Below are 20,852 nucleotides of genomic sequence, written 5' to 3'. Positions count from 1 at the left end.
TTTGTTGGGACCCGAACCAAGCCCTGAGGTTTGAGACTTGGTCACTGGAATACCTTGTGCTGGGCAAGTTCCCTGGGGTTCTTCTCATTCTCTCTCTTCAGTTCTGTCCAATCCAGAAACTTCTCTTTGAACAAAATTGTTTCATTGTGTTCAGTAAGTCTCCCAAATAGCGCCCAGTCGGGCCGCCCCTGTCCTTTTCTGCAGGGTGGGGGTGGGGGTTGGGAGAACAGACAGGAAAGGAACCAAGATTAAGCCAAGCTTAAACAAAGGAATCTAAAACACATGCGGCTACTGGAAAAAATCTCAAAGCACGTAAGTGGAGTATAGAACAAATGGTTTATTTTCCTGCATGTTACCAAATAATGACATTTTGTTATTTTAGTCTGAAGTCTTGCAAAGCTTTGTGTCCATGGAGTTTTTGATGTGCCTAAATGTGACATGAACCATGTCAGGACTAGACTTTTTTTACAATCTAGCAAGTCTTTTTTTTTTTTTTTTTTTTTTTTTTTTTAGAGATAAGGTCTTGCTCTGTTGCCCAGGTTGAAGTGCAATTGCACAATCACAGTTCCCTGCAGTGTCGAACTCCTGGGCTGCAGTGATCCTCCTGCTTCAGCCTTGCAAACAGTTGGAACTGCAGATGTGTGCCACCATGCTTGGCTGATTTTTTTTTTTTATGTGAGACAGGAGTCTTGGTATGTTGCCCAGGCTGGTCTTGAACTCCTGGCCTTAAGTGATCCTTCCTTCTCAGTCTTCCAAAGTGCTGGGACTACAGGCGTGGGCCACATTCTAGCAAATTCTTGTCTTTGGGATGCCCTGGGGTGGCACGTTGGGTGGGGATTTTGGCAAAGGCAGGACCCACGGGGAAACCTCACTTGTCTACTTTAACCGCCCAGTCACCTGCAAATGCTCACCAAGTTTCCCTCCAATTAATTAATAGACATAGGGAAGCTACCTAGCTCCTCCCTCAATTCTCTACTATTTTATGTCGTGTTACAGCAAAGCTCTCCAGAGTACGGAGATTCTCCCGTCACTAAAATGAACACACTTTCATAGATCATGAAGTGCCTTTTTGTACACTTATTTCTAGGCGACTGGCCAGGGCAGCAGACGAGGAGAGCACAGAGAATAGGAAAGAAAATGGCACAGCCCCATCTGTAGGTCTTGTGTGGCCGTAAGATTTCAGAATTTACACTGTCCCCAAGAACACAGGTATTTTAGATAAAGGTAGAGCTGAGAAAATATGCTGTGGAGGGCGTAGCCCTGGAATAATATGCACGATCTCATCCCTCCACATCCATCTTCGGTTGTGAATCCGGCCCGGGATGCAGCCACCCCTTAGAGCAACCCGCCCTGCTGCTCCTGCCCTGCTGTGCTACTGCCTCAGTGGCTTCCTGCTTCGTCAAGACCACAGCTGCTGATGTCACAGCTGAGGCACATCAAAAAGGCTGCCTGATTCAAAGAAAGCTGCCGGATAAATCATAGAACACAGACACTTCCACCTTGTGCTCTTGTGGGACTTTGGGAACCAAACATAAGCACCTATGGAAAATGCACGCGGTCTTGAAAGGCTGTGGTCTTTATCAGAAAATATCTGAATGCCTGTCTCTTATGTGAGTCCTACTCTGCAGGCTTGCTAAGACGATGATTGAAAGGGTTCTTGGTTTCTGCTTTAGAATCTGTCGTTTACGTTTTGAAGCGTCGTGAGCAAGCCACGTGGCAGATTGCAGGGTGAAGGGGACGAACCTGGGCCAGGAGCCAGGTGTGTCTCTCTCCCCCCTTCCCTGACTTACAGCTGGAACTGGGCTCAGTGGTTTCAGCCTCATTTGCTAAGAAGGGCTGGGTGTGTAATCCTGGCTGCATCTTAAAATCCCCGGGAGCTTTTGAGACATATTGACACGTAAGCTCTAACTCACATGAATGGAAAACACATCTCTGGGGCTGGGCTGAGCAAACGCATCTTTTTAAAGGCCCCTCAGGTGATTCGGTCTCAGAGATGTTGAAAACCAGTGGGTTAGGAGCTCCGTCATCTACTTCCAGATCTGTGATTATGCCATTATTAAATACAGTTGGCCATCACACAGATTTTATGCTTTAGCCTGGTTTTCTTTCCTTTGTTATACCAAATAAAATCGTTTGAGCTGTAGTTCCAGTCCTTAAAACAACAGTTGTTACCATACTGATGTTAAACATTAGTGCATTTGCTTAAAAGGGACTTGAAAACTTATCGCACTGCCATACCTTTTAATGGTTTCTACAATCATTAATTAATAAGAAAATCAATAATTGGATTTTACAGCAGGAAACTAGGCAGGAAAGTTGAAATTCATAGACCAGTTCAATGGAAAACATTAAAATGTACTGTGTGATGCCCAATATTCTACGCTGTTTCATGGTTCATTGGTTTCTAATCTATTGTAATGGCACACATAGTTAAAAAGCCTACTTTTTTTTGGTCTGATAGTTGAAAAAACAACAATCTTCTGCATGTAAGAATTCTTTTTTTCATAGAGTTTGCACATACTCTATTGAATTGCCAAAATGACTTTAAAGAGTCCAGTACATGCAGGGAATATTAAAATTGCAATCATAATTTTAATACCATCTTCTCCCCCTCTTCCCTTCCCAAAGGTATAAAGACATAAACATCGTCTGCTGCCAAATAAATCCTGGAATTTGAGGGTGATGCTGGGAAGGTATGAAATTAGAAGGAGGCAGGTTGCTTTTGCACTTTCAGATCAATGGCTGAATTCCAGACCGGGAAGCCTTTCAGATCTGCATGCATTTGTTTCAACAATTGCTGTTCGTCTGCCACAGCAGCACCTGGGACGCCGCAGGGGAACTGGCAGCTTTTCTTGCTCACTTCAAGAAATCAACTGTAACAAACCTCTTCCAGAAGACTACAGCATCCATATTTCCACAATAGTTAGATAAAAGTTAAAGAACGGTTCCTTTTGTGACTATTCACAGTCCGCTGCATATAACCGTTTATGAAAACTGAACCCTATAAAGAGCGAGAGTAGAGGACTGTGGTGAGAACGGAGGGATCGAAGGGAATCAGCTCGCTCGGGGAGCCGTCCCCAGGCGGTGGCAGGAGTACCTGGGGATAAGCGGATTGCATTCTCCAGGATCCAGGGGATTGATGTCACAGTTCTCATAGTCAAAGGTTCCATTCCATAAGTGCTTTGCCAGCTGAAATGCTATTTTTCGTTGTGCTAATGTGACTTCTTTCCCATGCCATACGTAAACTTCACTACCAAAATCGAACACCAGTACCTGGGAGAAATGGCACAAAAGAATTTGTTAACTTCAAGAACGTGCAACAGTTGAATCAGGTGCAACAGGGTCTCTGCTGACAGCGACTCAAATGGAGGAAGACAGAAATCCCAATGGGGCAACCAACGCAGACACAAAAACGCCAGGAGATCTCAGCTGGCACTGCCCCGCACAAAATGCCAGGAGATCTCAGCTGGCACTGCCCCACCAAGCCAGCCTCTGCCCTGGGGGCATGATTCCTCCTCCCAGTGTCCTAAGTGGCCAAGATAATGTTCTCTCCTCTGAACTCTCAAACTGCTTACAACTTGCAATTCACAAGAGTTCTTTAGGTACATCATCCTGTCGACTTCCTCCCTCTCTCCCCGATTCCTCCCCGTCTCATGTGCTCATTCATTAATATATACATAGAGGCCACTTCATATATGCCAGGCACTTGTGGTCTAATGGTGTCTTCTCTCCTGTACACAATTCCAAGATCCTTAAGGGCAGGGATTAGATCATAGTAATACATACAGGAGGGATTGATTACTAAGTGTTTGCTGAATGAATACATGAACGTAATGCTATTTCTTATTTTCACAGTTTGTTTTACTCTTTCTCTTAGAATGATTTCTCCCTTCACTTCCAGCAATTCAAATTTGCTGAACTCTAAACTCGGCTCAATTTCACTTTCTATTGAAAATTATTCCTGATGATTTCTTTTTCTGTGACTTTTCCTCCATGTAAATGCCCATACATATCACACAGTCAACCTTGCTCCAGATTACATTCCTTTTAATACTCTTCCACCCAATAAAACTTAAGGGCCTGTGTGTCTTCCACTTTCTCAACACTTAGTATACTTAATGGTACTGGAAATATATGTAATTAATAAATATTTACTGGTGTGATAGGACAAAAACAGCATATTAATTGAAAAATCCATAAATTATATATATATGCATCTATTATTCCTCAAACTTAAGGACTGAAAAATATTCTAGTTAATGTTTATACAAAATGTAAGAGATAGGGCTAATATTTACATTTGCCTATGATGCTTTCAATGATCCATGCCACCTTTGAACAATATTCTGGATTCCATATTAGCATTTAAGATGTCAGTAATGGGTTGAAATAACAAATATTCTGCCTGGGCACAGTGGCTCACACCTGTAATCCCAGCACTTTGAAAGGCTGAGGCGGGTGGATCACGAGGTCAGGAGATCGAGCCCATCCTGGCCAACATAGTGAAACCCTGTCTCTACCAAAAATACAAAAATTAGCCGGGCGTGGTGGCAGGCGCCTGTAGTCCCAACTACTCAGGAGGCTGAGGCAGGAGAATCGCTTGAAGCAGGGAGGCGGAGGTTGCAGTGAGCTGAAATCTCGCCACTGCACTCCAGCCTGGCAACAGAACAAGACTGTGTCTCAGAAAAAGAAAGAAAGAAAGAAAATCTTTTAAAAAACTGTAAATGTTCTACAATGGGTACTGACACTGGCTAACCTTTATTGGGCACTTACTCTCTAATTTATTGGGCAGCTTGTGCTGAGTGCTTTCAATGTGCTTTCTCATTGAAGGGCAGAGCCCATGGACTGTACCTCTTTGGGTTGCAGAAGGGAGCACTTCGGAATTTCCCCCCAGTAGTTGTTATCAGGAACAAATTTGTCATCCATGAGACGGTAAATGCAGTTAGTTTCTATTATGGCTGCTTCATAGAGTTCATCTTCTTTTGGGTCTCCAGCAGCTTGGGGATAAGAACAACAGGAGGGCATCACATTTTACATTGCAAAATAGCTGGTTCAGAAGAATGAGCTAAGGGAGAAGAAAGCAGATTCAAGTCTTGTCAATCTCTGAAGTGCAATAAAGTCTTACACTGGTAACTGGTTTGGCCACCCAGAAGCTTCCAGAAGTCTTTGGCTGCATGAGTGTGTATGTTGAACTGCTGCAGGTAGGACTTAGTCTCAGTAAGCTCTACAAATCAAACTTCCTCCTTGTCCTGAATAAAGCTGCAAGTTCTGAGGCCTAAGAAAAGAAAGGAATACAATTACCTGGGTAGAAAAGCACTTGCTTTGGAACAAGTGGCACATGTCAAAACCAGAGGGAGAAGCAGTGTGTGCCTGCAAGAAAGCCTTAATGATCATGCATTAATAGGTGGATGCTGGTTAATGGGTATTTTCAATGACCTCAAGAAAATGTAGCTAAGACCAGGGGAGTATCAATTCTTTGGTAACAGTTCTCCATCTTCAATAGGGCCATGGTGGCAAAAGCATGTTCCTTTGAGCTACCCCATGACAGTCTCATTCACTGGAGTCTATGAACTTCCCTGGGAGTAAAGGATTTTAAAGGGGCCACTTCCTTTACAGGAGTAAGAAGGAACTTAGGACCCTAAAACACTTGGGGCATGGGTCATAGTCCTAAAACACTCCATTTAAACACGTAATGAACGCTTGTTTGAGAGACATTCAGGAAAAGGAAATCCTACCTACCCCTTCTCATTTGAATGCAACACCTGGCGTTTGGCTTTGTGACTGACATAGGAAGAACCTCACTGGTGTGTAAAGGAGAGGTTAGCTAAAGCATTTTTATTTTGCAGGTACCAACCTTTGCTTTTTCTATGACGTTTGCAAACTCTCCTACCCACAGGAAGCAGCAGTGGGGAGAGAGCAGGAGGAAGCAGTCCCCACTGTTGAGCGCTGAAGCTCGAGGTTCCACCAGCCTGGTCTGCACGTGTCTTCTTCCTGAACACAAGGCAGACAATCACCGTCTTTCCAGACAGAACGGGGACAGGACGCACCCACATTGGAAGCATCTCTGCTGCAGACACTTTCACTTCTAAAGAGTCTTGTCTGCTAATAAGAGTGCCCATGGCCCAGGGTGGCAGCAGGGGGATTTAGAAAGGGCATCATGATGGCACTAGTGGCTGCTTCTGTGGTTTGTGCTTTCCCAAATGTCACCCGCTTCTCAGGACCATTATCAGTGTCACGTGTATGGGTTAATGAGGGCTCCCCCTTCCAGGGAGATGAGCGCACAGGCTCCTCTTCCTTCCTTCACTCTTCTCCGGGGGCCTTCCTCTCCCCTGGCCACCTCCTGCACCCAATTACATCTGTGGCCCAGGCAAGGGAAGCCACGCCTTCAGGAAGGGTCAGATCTTCCCCTGGGGAGTTTCCACTATGAACCCTAGGGGCCTCTCAACAGGAAGGATGGAGCCACCACCTTCTGTGGCTTTCAACACCTTTTCCTAAATATTTGTTGATTTTGAGCTTTCCACAATTACACTGATCGTGTAGTCTCTGGGTTAGGACTCAGGACAGAGATCGGTTATTTGAGCTTGTCACTGGTCTTTTTAAACACACACAATAGGACAGCGGTCATGCAGAAAGACGTGGGAAGCCCTCCTGGAGGGAGAGGCTATTTCCTCCATTCACATCCTGAAGATTCATCTATACAGTGGCCGCCAGGAGGCAGCCGAGTCTCCCTCCTCATGGCCCAGAGCCCCCCTGGTTTGTCTTAGGAATCTCCCTGGCTAGTCTTTGGAATCTCCCTGGCTACGGACAGGAAGGGCACTGGAGTGCAAGGCAGGTGGGCTTCATCTGCATCCACCTTCCCTTGATTCCTTCCCCAAGCTGTGTCTTCCTCCCCGGTTCTGTACTGACTCGGGGAGGACTGGGCAGGGAGCAGAGAGCCCCTCTGATGACGCAGGGCACCTCTGGTAACTGCATGGATGTTTGGCCACCACGTGGGGCATGGGGCACCAGGAGCAAAAGCTGGGATTCCGGAGTGGGGGGACCTGCATTCGAATCCAGCTCTGCCACCCAGTAGCTGCTGGGACCCCAGACACATTCCTGCCTCTGGAAGCCATGATGGGCAGAATACTTCCTATGTCATGGGATTGGGGGAAGCTTAAGAGACAGGAGGTTGCATAGCAAGGAACACACAGTAGGTTCTCAAAAAGCGTGCGTTCCCTTCCCGGCACAGGTGATGAATCAGACAGTCAGGAATCTTTATGTGACCAGACAGAAACCACGGGCCCTGAGTCACCGTGCCAGGCTGCTCTGAAATACCTTTAATCTGCAACAGCATCAGCCTCTTGTAGGGCACAGCGCTGTTGTTGGAGTTCTGTTCCGTCAGGTTGACGCTCCGCAGGCTGACGCTGCTGAAGTTTTCTTTACTGGCTAAACCCGCCAGGGTGACTTCTGAGAAGCCGGAGTTGGAAGACACTGTGCAGGTTGAATAAGGAAAGACAACGCAGGAGGTTCAGTTACAGTGACAATATTTGCAGTTAGAAATTATTCATAACTGACTCAATACCTTTGCCTTTTCAAGTTAATCCTGAAAGGGAAAACGTAATCAAATTTGATTAAATGTGCAATTCAGTGCTTAACCACCATGTTAAGAATTAAATACAGCATTGAAAATATAAACTGCTTGTTGACAAGTGTCACACCGCGCTGTGCAGAGGGACAAGAATTGAGTGATGATGTGGACCAGCCACTTTAGTACAAAACCAGGAGCTGGATTCACTTGTTGCAATTCCACTGGAAGCTGTTATAAATCCTAACAACTTTTAGATGCCCGAATGTACAGATGCCAGATGACTGTTAGACAGTTTTCACCAAAAGCCTTTATATGTAAAGAAAACAAAAAAATAGACACTCTGTAAGGGATGATTCGATTCTAATCTTTATCTGAAGACAAAGTGATCAGCCAGATGGTATCTTGAGGTCTTCGGCTCTTAGAGTTAAGACTGTAATTATAAGACGGGTCTTCAGTACAAAACAGCAAACATCTGCAGATCGCTCAGTCATCACTAATCCAACCCCTGGGCCCCCAAAAGTGGAGGCAGAGGAAACATATGTAAAATCTGTGCCAACAAACATTTATTTCTCCAACTTATTGTTTTTAAAAATGTATATGCTGGAGAGAAATTCAGAAATTTATTTCACTGGGATTAGATTTGAAGACATATACCACCACTTGTCAATTCATTATGGTGTTGTGGTTTTGAAATACACTTTTTTTTTTTTTAGAAAGGGTGTGGCTCTGTCACCCAGCCTGGAGTGCAGTGGTGCAATCATGGCTCACTGCAGCCTTGACCTCCTGGGGTTAAGTGATCCTCCCACCTCAGCCTCCTGAGTAGCTGGGACCCCAGGTGAGTGCCACCACATCTGGCTAATTTTTTTATTTTTTGTAGAGATGAAGTCTTGCTATGTTTCTCAGGCTGCTCTCAGACTCCTGGACTCAAGTGATCCTCCTGCCTCTGCCTTCTGAAGTGCTAGGATTACAGGCATGAGCCACCATGCGTGGTCTGAAATATACTTTCTTAGTAAACCAGTTATAACGAAAAGACTCAACCACTTCATCTAAATACTATATTTCTAAGAAAAACATGAGGAAATAGGTTTATGAGTGTTATGGGAAAATGAAAATTATAGCAAGATTATTCCCAAAATCAAGATTATGCATGCTATCACCTCAAACCAAGAAAATCATTGTTTCAGAATGATGGAACCCCACATTATTGGGCAGATGAGAGCAGTGTGGCTCAGCCTACAGCGGGAGTGAGAGTCTGGAGCCCATCTCCTCGCCTGCATTCATTGCCCCTAGCCGGCTCCCTCCAGCCCACATCCCAACTCAGAGAAGCTCAGGGTCCTACCAAGAACAATTTGAAAAGCACTGGCGTATGTGTTAGTTAATAATATAAAAATCTAGGATTAGAAACTCCAGCGATTTGAGGTGTTTTACTATAAGAGATCAAATGACTTGCTCTTGAATAAGATTAAATGGAGAATGATTGTGTTCAGGATCTACAGAGCTGAAAATGGCTGAATTACCATACCCAGAAATATCCATCTCTTCTAACTTCCAGAAAGAAAACTCAACAAAACAGGATAATTTGTAACCAGGCACGGTGGCTCGTGCCGGTAATCCCAGCACTTTGGGAGATCAAGGTGGGAGGATTGTTTGAGGCCAGCGAGTTTGAGATGAGCCTGGGAAACAGGATGAGACCCCAGTCTCTTAAAAACAAAAACCGAACCCCAGGATAATCTGAATTAACCAGTTGAACAGGTGATACACACTGTGAGAATTTCCATGAAAAATCTTGAAAGTCTAGGTAAGCGTGCACATGTACGTGCAAACTTACTCCTTTTTACTTCATGAGGGTCTTCTGAGCACCATTATTGGCCTTCACAAGGCAGAAAACCAAGCAATGAGTAAATCTTCGGAAGAAACCATTCCCCAGCACAGAAGCAGGGTGGGGGTTCAAATACTCACTCTTTTCTACTTTCATCCGCTTTGACTCCATGAAGGCGACGTTTAATCTCTGCTCGGTGTATTCCTGAAGGAGATCTTCTCTTGCCGCCAGCATTTTCAAGGGATTTTTGGAGGCCTGAACCCGGCGCTTTGGCCTAACTGCGCGCTTGTGCTCGGCCACGGAAGATGTCAATCTGCGGATGGAAGCAAAGCCGCGGTCCCAGTCTGCGACACCGCACCGGGATGACCTGTGGGTCTTGGACTCCACAGGGTATTTCCTGATTTTGTTACAAATCTTGCAACTCCTCCTCCCACCGCCACTCCCCTAATATGGAGTTGTAGAATCTTGGAGATGGAAGAGGGATGAAAGCCCACTGAGTTCAAATCTCAGCCACGCCCGGACGCCTCCACTCAGTCATGCTCCTTGGTCTCTGCCTGGAAGGGTGTGGAGTACTTCCGGGCAGCTCATGGCTCTGCTAGACAGCTCTGGGAGTTAGGAAGCTCTTTCCTCTCCTTACGGCGCCCATGCACGTGTCCTAATTCTCGCTTTGGAATCATACACCCATGTCTACTTGTCTGTCTCCCGCAAGCCCTTCGGGAATTTGCAGACCACGGCTCCTTGATGTAATCCTCTTCGCTCCGACTAAACTTTCTCCCTGTGCAATAGCTTTCGGTCCCCTTACTGTCTCTCCATGACTAGCTTCCACACAACTCACTGCCCCCCTCTGAAAAATAACCACTTTTTGGAAGAATATCTGAAATAAAATAGGCCCGCAACCATCTGTGACCACCCCACATTCTCACAACTCTGGGGTGGAAAACCAGACTCAGGGAGGTGAGCAGACCGAGGGAAGCGATCTTCCAACAGACTCCCGCTGCCGCTCTCCACCTCCAGCTGCGCGGGCCTCTGTGCCCGAAAGGCCTCTTTACATACCATGGTGTCAAGTGTGTAATATACATATATGTTTACATTATGATATACAATAATTTAAACAGTGACATTGGGTGGGCGGAAGATTGAGAAATGGTTAAACAGCTATGTATGCAAATACCCAAAATACTATTTTGAAGTAGAAAATAGCAAAGGGCTCATTTTTTAAGGTAGGAAATTAAAACATGCAAACTGAAACAAATTGAGCAAACCGGAATATGCAATGAATTTATCAGGAGCAGCTTGTAGAAAATGGTATATGTCACTCTGACAATTTCGCAGGAAAGACCCGATGGGCGTGGTGGACTGCCGTGGGTGGAGCCTGTCCAGCCTGTCCTCCTCTGCTTCTGTAATAGCATCTGGATTTTCCTTTGGGGAAACCACCTCCCTGCGCCCCCACCGTGGCTCTAGAGGAGACCCAGAGACCCGCCTTTAGCCAGTCGGCATCTTCCATCCCATTGGCCACAGTGACTGGTTTAGGGATGGACACGGGACTCCAGTTGAAGCCAAGAAAATCAAACGTGGAACTTCTGCTGGGACTACTGGGAAGAGAAGCTACCTGTGCTGGGCTGGCCAGGGAGGCAGCCTTGTGACTCCAGAGCTGGGGTGTCCATCTGCCGCCAGGCCACTGCCTGACGGAGAGTGAGGCCAGCCCAAAGCCAACACAGACTGTGTTCTGAGGGGCCGCTAGAACCCGAGGCCACACCCGCACTGTTCAGCGAGTGAGCCAGTCAACCCCGCCGCGCTTTTCAGCGAATGAGCTGGTAAACCCCTCCGCACTGTTCAGCCAGTGAGCCAGTAAACCCCTCTCATTTTTCTTTTTGACTGAAGTCGGTTTGAATTGGGATGTTTTTCCGGCACTTGAAATTGACGGACTCCTAATACCATAATCACTTTTCCTAGTTGGTTTAGTCATGATCCCGTGGGAAGAGACACCCTTAGTCATCACTGAGAAAACCCGCAGATCTATTGATTTTGTAAATGATTGGAAGCTAAGTAACATGCCTCACTGATTTTTTAGTGAGCTGTACTAATTTGAGCCCATCTCATCTAAATATTTTGCAAAGTTATGAGTAAGAATTAAATAAGTCAAATGAAAGACAGGCGTTGAACTCTGCTAAGTGATGTAAACCTAAAAACTGCAAAACAGTATTCAAGTTATGTGAAAAATCCATTGACACTTTCTTTATGGCACAGGACAAGCACCTGTGGCGCACGGGTCTGCCTGCCTGCACATCTGGTCTGCCGTCTGCATGTTTTATCTGCTGGGAGGCTTTGTGCCCCTGGCTCCTGCAACAGTGTGCCCTGGCTCTAGAATACTAACGCCCCTGTGATGGAGTTAGAAGGAGAAGGAGGTCACATGGGGAAAGAGCCTGGTGGATATGCTGTGTGTAGGCGAAGGAAGCCCTTCTCAGTGGAGGAAAGATGCAGACCCAAATAACTCACTTGGATGCATAAGGATTGAAAATGACATCGAAGTCCCTGTCCAGCTCCACAGGACTTGTGGGCGTATTATAATCCACGCTGTGGTAAGATCTGGCAAAGGTTTCATCATCATCCGCCTTCATCACCTCCTCCACAGATTTGCCAGTGACAGTGAGCACCGTTTCTTGCATCCCGCTTACTATCAACAAACAAGCAAATGACGTAAGAGTTTTATAAAAACAAGGACTCCAATTATGCCTCACAATAGTTTGAAGATTCTATTTCCTCCTAAGTTCCTGGAGTGGAGGAAACATGATTGTGATATACAGGGTCCTGTGGTTGCTTCCCAGGCCCTTACTTAATCTCTGACCTATCTCTGACGTAAGGACTTCCCACCTGAACAAATCTTCTGCAGTAACATGGTGGGAGAGAGGGAGGCTGACCTTACTGCATACACCAGCCCACTGAACGCTTCTGAACCTGCACTGGCTTCTGCTGAGGGTGGATGAACCAGCCTCGGCCTCATTCTACATCAAGGGTCAGCAAACTTCTTCTGAAAAGGGCCAGCCAGTAAACATTTTAGGCTTTGCATGGGGAGGGCCGACAAGGGGCCTGTGTTGCAACTACTCAGTTCTGCTGTTATAATGCAAAAGCTCACATTGGCATGAATGTGTCTCAATAAAACTTTATTTACAAAAACAGGTTTGGGCATGGTGGCTCAGGCTTATAGTGTCAGCACTTCAGGAGAGCAAGGTAGGGGAATTGCTTGAGCCCAGGAATTCAAGACCAGCCTGAGCAACATAGTGGGACCCCATCTCTACAAAAACAGAAAAAGTAAAAAAATTAGCCAGGCTTGGTGGTGAACACCCATAGTTGGAGCTACTCAGGAGGCTGAGGTGGGAGGATTGCTTGAGCCCAGGAGTTCAAGGCTGCAGTGAGCTATGATGGACCACTGAACTCTAGCATGGGTGGCAGAGCAAGACACTGTCTCTAAAAAACAAACAAAACAAACAACAACAAAAAACAAAAGCAGGTGGGCAGCTGGATTTGGCAATGGCCATTGCTTGCTAACCCATGGCTACATCACTGTTCCACATTTGTAATAAATGCTTTGCTGATTGGCATTCCTTGCTTAGCTAGTTTAGTGATTATATTATACTTTCATATTTCTGTTCAGTGGTGGTTTTATTATTTTCAACCTTTTAGTGGTCACTGTCAATAGGAGGGGCTCCCAGTGCCTAGTATTTGGTAAGTTTCCTGGATTGGACATTTTAATCAAGAGATAAAAGGCAATTTCTGCATATTGCTTTTATTTTGTGTATTTTGTTGACTTTTATATTGAAATATTTATTTCAATATTCATTTGCCATAATTTTCTTTTAGAAATCATTTGTGATTATAAGAAATAACGTCAGCTTTTACCTTATTGGAAACTGATAACATACAATTTAAAGTTCACCAGGCCCAAGATCATGTTGATTTGGCCGACATATAATAATCTGCTTTCAGAGTTATAAGCAAAATCACTCAGTTCACAATTCCAATTGGATGGCATCCCAAGAGTTTAGATTCAAGAGCAAATGTGTTATTGGGGCCCCCAATTTAGTACATTATCAAGTGAATCAGGGGTTGATAGTCTAATCAGTCTTGACCAAAACTTCATTTTTTGAAGATAACAACAAAGATAATGATTACAGTATGACTTAGTAAAGCCATAATGGAAAGAAAACAGTTTAGCTGAGGAAGAAAAGCAATCAGAATTAGGATTTAAAGATTCTGAGAGCAAAGCCTTCTGGCTTCTGGTAGGTAACTTGGTTATTCAGCCTTCTCAGAAAGGTTTCCAGCCTGTCCAACTTCAGGTCCGATTCCAACTGCATATCTGGTCTGGCTTCGATATCTAGGCGAGCAGAAACTGTCAGTGAGACCGCATCACTGAGGCCTCTTCTGCTCAGGCTTGGCGTGGCCGGGGCCTTGGTGACTTACCTTCCAGGGGTTTGGAAACGGGTGTGGTGCCTCTTGTTTTACTGCAAATGGGTGAGGCTACTGGGGTTATGGCAGTGGGTGACGCCAAACCTGCAGAACACACAGACGAGCTACTGAGCATCTCAAGGTCACTTCTGGAAATGTCCGGAACCCTGATGGATCTCTGTGAGTCCCAGGGTAGACGGCACAACATATAAGAATGTACACACATGCAGGCACACACACACGCACTTCACAGGTACGGCGACTGTGGGACAACCAACTGCAAATGTAGACAGGATTTTATTATTTCCAAGGATCGTAGTGGCTGACAAGCTGATATTCCAAAATGAATGCTGAAGACGTGGGAAAACATATTCGTGACATGTAAACTTGGGCAAATGCAGCTGTGAGTTCTGAGGCCCTCCGGGGGTGGCGGGGGCAGCTGAGAGTGCACTGGTGCCATCTGCAGAATGAACTGTGTCACACTCGCCAGCAAGTGACCCTCAGCACTGAAGCTCTCCTCCAGGCTGAAGGGAGAGAGGGACAGTGGCCTTGGGGACATTACACAGACAGTAACCCAAGGAGGGCCAACCTTTCAGAAGAAACCACAGACCAGGGCAGGTCTGGACTGACTGTGCGTGTTGGAAGGTCCTGTCCATCTCCCATGTGGGCAGAAACAGGAAATACTTTTCCTCGTATATTTACTGAGAAGCAGGTTGGGGAATCTTTAGAAGGGCAAGTGGTGAGAGACATATGAAAGGGAAAGGGAGGAATTCCAGCATGAAGAAAGTATCCAGCTGGAAGAAGAAAACTTAGTAAAGAGAAGGATGAGTATCGCTTCCCTAACCTAAGTGGAAGGCATTGGAAAGAAAACTAGTGCATTTACAAAAACCAAAATGAGATGTGAATGTTCTCTGCACTCATTTGTAATAAATGTGAAATCCTTAGATGACATTGCCACTTAGATGACAATGCATCCCTGGACGAACAACATCCAGAGAATATGCCAATCACTATCGCAAGGAAAACCAAATGAATGATTCTGCTCCTTCCTCCTGTGAATGGGAGAAGTATTACAGCATAAAAATTTAATAAAAAATACCATTAAATGGTTTAAAACTCAAGTTTTAGGTAACATCCTAGAAGTACTTCTCATTTTATACATATATTTGATTGATGATATCAATAAAAGTTTTAAAATTTGTTTCAATTGCCAGAACTACAAAGGGTTTATATCCATGAGAAAGTAAACTTTATTGAAAGATGATAAAGATAAATAAAATCTGGTATCACAGGGTGGGGAGGGAAACCATCACTCACTAGAAGGATGCTTAAGAGACATCAGAGGAGTTCATTAGCACAGAAGCCGTTAACTCCGCAGCTAATAATAAACAGGGCTGACTCTGACGGTTGGTTTCCAAAGCAACGGGAGAAATCCCTCCCTGTCCTGGCGGGTGCCGGGCAAACCCCGCTGCCATGGCTCCCCCTGCTGGCGGTTCAGGCAGTGGCACTATCCAAAAGAGCTCTTCTCCCAGCTAGAGATAAGGATCCTTAGGCAATGAATGGCTCAGGGCATAGAGATGCAAATTACAAAACGTTAAAACAAAGATCCTCCATAGCTCTTTTCAATGAATTCTAGGTACAACAACCAGTCACCTACTCTCTTCGGGAACACTGTCACATCTCGCTTACTCCAGGTGTGGCTGGAGTACTTGGCTTCCAGAAGAAACCTAGAATACCACAGGAACCTTGTGGAGTGCTGTTACACAGAATTGAGGAATATAAAAAAGGGAGAAAGTCCTAATAAGACTAACAGGAGAAGAGAGGTTTCTGGGATGAGAGAATGAAGGTCAGGCCCCGGATGCCTCCTGGCAACGCACTGAGAGGTGGTCACTCCTGGTTGCCTGATGTTCCTGGGAGGTAGGAACCCAGGCTGTTGTGTAAGGGGTTATGTTATTCTACAGTGAATGTAAATCGGATGCCTTATCACTACAAATCAAAAAGAGCTAATGACTCAAGTGAAACATATAACCCAGGAGGTGATGGCAAATATTAGAAATATAAGAAACAGTTTTTTCATTAATTATAAAGCATAAGAAGATCATTTCCTGAGTGAGCCATATAGCACCTGTTAAATAAAGATCCCTGATATATTCAGGAAAATATGAAAGCGAACTCATTCACAGAGAAATGGGAACTGTTCCTTCTCCAAACCTGCATAAGAGCAACTCTATATCCTCTTATGTCAATGTGAACAAGGGCAGTGGCATTTGGTAGTAAGAACCCACTTACAAATAAATTAGGATTTTTAAGATAGAAGAGGAAAAAAGAAACCAAAGCAGAAAGTCTTTAAGATAAACGTCTGGGCTAGAAGTTGGAAAACCTGAGGTCTGATTCAAGTTCTCAGCTCCAGTTCTACTTAGTCACTCTGCGCCTAAGGAGGTACTTCTGTTAAAGAAGGGTTGGGGTTCATGTTAAAGGAGTTTAAACACGATTATCCAGTTCTGTGATCTGATGCAGAAAATTGGCAAATAATTTAATGTGAGAGTAAACTATCTTCTCTTATCTTTTCACAATTCCAAGATGAGGTTGAAGAGATCTGCTGGAAGGGATTTCCTGCTAAGATTTGAGTTAGTTACAATTCAGGGATTTCCCCTCCTTTCCTTCTGCAGACATTTATTATGTACCTATAATGAATTAGGTCCTATTCATGAAAGTGTGGTTCTCTGAAGGTTTTGAGAAAAAGGAAAGCTAAGCCTATAAAGCTGATGACGAGATGTTAAGATGAAGTGAATGTGAAAATGTTTACCACTAAGTTGGGAAATCTGCTTTTAAACAATAGCTTAGAAAATGATGGTATGTGCATATAGGTGACAAAGGGACCCCAAATTTTAACAATTTCCTGCAGGATAGGAAATAAAGCCCCAAACACTCCTATGAAGACTCAAAGCTCTCAGGTGACTTTAGTAAGCATTTCATATGTAAGTCAGTTTCATACATGTTTGAATACAGGCATCAAATCAGTTCTAAGAGCTCAGCAGCAGAGGACTGCGGCAGGGACGCCCCACTGCCTTGGAACTGAGGACACCTTTTAGACACTTATTAAAGCATATCCGGAATTGACTTGGTCAGTCAGAGAAATCAGGTTTCATGGAGAAGGACCTAGGAATTAACCTAAAAGGAAGAGGGGATAAACTTCTTTACTGTGAAAGGCTGACTTAGGGTATGTGGTTGCCAGGTCACAAGGAAATGGAAATGATTTAAAAGTAATTCTGGGAAAGGACCAATATTTGCTAGCAGATCTGAATTGCTTTTGAAACCTACAATTGCACTCAATTCCAAAGGGATAAGTTTTGAGATAGTGACAAATTGAAATATGCATTTACATTGAAGCTGACATTATTTATGAAGAAAAGATACTCGGTAGGACTATCTCACAGACCCTACCCAAAAAACATGTACAGGACGTCAGTAAGTTTAAAACTTTTAAAGAAGGCTGGGCATGGTGTCTCATGCCTGTAATCCCAGCTACTTGGGAGACTGAGGCGGAAGGATCACTTGAGCCCAGGAGTTTGAGACCAGCCTGGGCAACACAGTGACACCCCATTTCTACATAAAAAGTTTTAAAGGCCAGGCGCGGTGGCTCACGCCTGTAATCCTAGCACTTTGGGAAGCCGAGGCGGGTGGATCATGAGGTCAGGAGTTCAAGACCTGCCTGGCCAATATGGTGAAATCTCGTCTACGAAAAATACAAAAATTAGCCAGGTATGGAGGCGGGCACCTGTAATCCCAGCTACTCAGGAGGTTGAGGCCGAGAATTGCTTGAACCCAGGAGGCGGAGGTTGCAGTAAGCTGTGATCACACCACTGCACTCCAGCTTGGGTGACAGAGTGAGAGTCCATCTCAAAAAAAAAAAAAAAAAAAAAAGTTTTAAAAAGCCAGGCATGGTGTTGCACACCTATAGTCCCAGCAACTAGAGAGGCTGAGGCGGGAAGATTGAGTTTGAGTTTGAGTTTGAGGTGGGAAGATTGAGCCCATGAGTTTGAGGCTGCAGTGAGCCATGATTGAGCCACTGCACTCCAGCCTAGGCAACAGGGCAAGACCCGATCTCTCAAAAAAAATAAAAAATAAATTAAAAAATAAAAAAATTAAAGAGACCATGGCTTTTTCCTTTAAATTGAGTTATCATGTACCACCATGCCCTCCATGGGTGAGTGTGCTCACAGGTGTGCATTGTGCGCGCACACACACACACACACGCTGACCTTTCTTCAGCATCCTGCCAGCCACAGTGAACTGGGTGGAGTCATTGGCCGCTCCTCTGCCTCTTGTCTTCCAGGCCTCCTCTCTCACAGTGATGAGCTGCTTCCTTTCCTCAATCGTCATCTGGCTCTCTCGACTTTCTGTGACCCGCTGTTCATAAACGTACAGAAGAGAAAACAGGAGAGAGAAATGACAGCGGTGTGGATCTCAGCCTGCAGCATTTCATGAGTGAAAAAAGCAGGTAGACAAAGAGGAGTAAGTATATTGTCCAAAGATGTTCAAAAATGTTCTATCTGAAATGGGCTCGGCTTCCTTACATCCAGGTTGGGTCGGAGATCACCACTGGCGATACTGAAACTTTAGATGAACACCTTTGTCCTGTGACTTACTGGTTTGGGGCACTGGAGCACCAAAACAATCCTTTGTAAACACAAACAGTTAAAAATAGATTGTTTTTGGGCCCTGGTTTTAAAGTTTCTCTGTCTTATCCCATCTAGTTAAACTCTGTTAACTGGGAGATTTTTATCCCTATATACTCACAAAGAACATGATTGATCCAGAAAACTTTATCCATGTGAGCACGCAAGGAACTTGCCCAGTTGGAAGGAGGGAGGCTGGTTAGGAATAAGGGGCAGGAAAAGGTTTGCTGGGGCTCTGCTTGCTTTTTCCTGCAGCCATGATGTTCTGTGGGCAGGTAGGCAACCAGGAGAGCCCACGGAAGTGGCTTTAAGCTGTGAGAGATCTGACATTGAAGATGAACTATGCTGCAGACGTAACCTACACACACAATAACATTTCTACTGAAAATGCTTTCAGCAGTTTCTAACTGGAAAGTCTCTGGAGATACCTGCTTCTTCCATTTCCAAGCCTTTGGTGACACTCATTAGGCTTGAGGTTGGCGATGTGGCAGGAGAGGAAAGGGAAGAAGCTACAGAGGACTCAGAGGGCATCAGGAAAGGAGAAGGGGCTCAGGATAGGCCTGGGATGGGGAGATGGGGCTGAGGAGGGAGGGAGAGGAGCAGGGATGGAGGCAGAGGACAGGGCTCATGCCACTGAGTGATGTGTATTGGGGAGAAGAGTGTAGGTGGCGGTCGCGGGCGATATCAGGGCAGGAGGTCCTCAAACGCTGGCCTGCAGAGTTTGCTTTCCCTCTGCCTTCAAGCCATCTCTCCCAGCACCACAAGACCCCTGACTATGGTGAGGCACAGGGCTGGGTGGAGAGCAGGGGAGAAGCACAGGGGCTATGGAGCTAATGCCAAGGAAGGAAGAGTGGAAAGGTGCCCCCTCTAGAGAAGAAGCCATGTCCCTGGCTGTCACCTGCAGGTCGCCTCTGGAAAGGGCTCTGGGGGCTGGAGATGGCCTCCTGGCTTTGGCTTCTCACTTTCCCTGTCTTTCGGACTGGAGGAAGGCCACTGCTGCTAGTGCATCTGCACTAGCGTCAAACTGCATCTGAGCACTCCGCACCTTCTTCTAGCAGGTCCTCCAGATGGCTGCTAGGGCATCTGCTTTCAAACTGCTTCTGAGCACTACTCAACATCTTCTAGCAGGTCCCCCAGCTGGTCTGCCTTTCTAAGGCATTTTCCTTGGCATTTTCCGTGGATCGGTGTGATCCTAAGGCCTCACGCTGACACAGGGGAGGACTCGGAGAGCCCCGAGTGAAGCCCATCCTGGAGATTCTCTTCCCCAATCCCTTTCCTCCTCACTATGGCAAACCACTTCCCTTAAGAGAGAGAACTTCCTGATTCAGGAGAGACAGGAAGAGAGTGGCGATGGAGACAGTTCATTTTTTAACGCCCTGGAATGATGGAGGTTGACAGAGGAAAGGCACCTTCCCTTCATTTCCAGCAGCACAAAACCAGGTCTGCACTGGGAAGATTTGGCTTAAGCTATGAACGTGGGCTTCTCCACCATCTAAGTGATGAATCTTTCTTTCACAGGATTCTTCCATAAGGCCCTCATAGCCAGAAGTGATTTTGAGGTCCCTGCCAATTTAAATTGGGTTAAAAACCTTTTCTTAAAGAGATATGACAACCAATGATCTTGGCTTGAATCCTAGATGGGGTGGGGGCTACAAAGGGCATTATTGGAGGAAATTGACACAATTTAAGACGGATGTGGATCAGATAAATATTGTATTAACATTAACTTCCTCATGTTGATCACCATATTGTAGTTATGGCAGAAAATATCTTTGACTTTAGGAAATACACACTCAAATCTTGAATGGTAGAGGAGCACAATGTTTCCAAACTACTGGCATATGGTTGGGGTGGGAAAAATGAGATGGAGAAAGAGAAGGCAAGAAAGTGGGATGAGGAGTGGAGAGAGGAAGGGAGGGAGAGTGAAGGAAGGGGCCAATGTAAATGATGAGTGGTTCTGGTGGAGGGTATGAAAGTGCTCTGTCTAGAATGGAAATGTTTCTATAAGTTTAACATTTTATCACAATTAAGATTTACTAATTTTTTTGAAAAAATCCTAACTTTTCTGCTCATGATTGGCGAGAAACCCCTAATTCCAAGTAACTCTCTGAATCATGTATCCTTTTTAAATAAACGATGAGGTTCACTTGCCCAAAAGACCTCATCAAAATTCAACAAAGAGAACATGTTTTCTTTGAAAATGAAGTTTCAGGAGTGAATTTTAGTCAAACCAAGATGACACTTGGCTTCAAATATTTCCAAGAAACATAGCAAGTGCCAAGAAAATTGGCATCTCCAAAGGTCCAGCCATCACGATGGTGATTCACTATTCACTTAGCCAACT

The 20,852-nt window shown here is 45.1% G+C and overlaps 1 protein-coding gene across 1 annotated transcript in view; it reads right to left on the bottom strand.

Moving 5' to 3' along the window:
• Positions 1–53: 53 nt before the first annotated feature.
• Positions 54–20,852, bottom strand: part of LOC101026702 (supervillin-like) — a gene marked incomplete at its 3' end in the record, with an annotated part of 62,515 nt that continues 41,716 nt past the window's right edge. The window contains 13 exon segments of the mRNA XM_031662225.1: positions 54–198; positions 3,098–3,273; positions 4,852–4,997; positions 5,126–5,228; positions 5,231–5,275; positions 5,855–5,991; positions 7,315–7,470; positions 9,527–9,699; positions 11,883–12,056; positions 12,672–12,676; positions 13,673–13,758; positions 13,845–13,934; positions 18,092–18,239. Of these exon segments, the coding sequence (XP_031518085.1) occupies positions 54–198; positions 3,098–3,273; positions 4,852–4,997; positions 5,126–5,228; positions 5,231–5,275; positions 5,855–5,991; positions 7,315–7,470; positions 9,527–9,699; positions 11,883–12,056; positions 12,672–12,676; positions 13,673–13,758; positions 13,845–13,934; positions 18,092–18,239 (1,584 nt within the window).

This window comes from Papio anubis, unplaced genomic scaffold, assembly GCF_008728515.1.
Source record: "Papio anubis isolate 15944 unplaced genomic scaffold, Panubis1.0 scaffold491, whole genome shotgun sequence".
NCBI lineage: Eukaryota > Metazoa > Chordata > Mammalia > Primates > Cercopithecidae > Papio > Papio anubis.
This window is presented reverse-complemented; position numbering and strand designations above follow the sequence as displayed.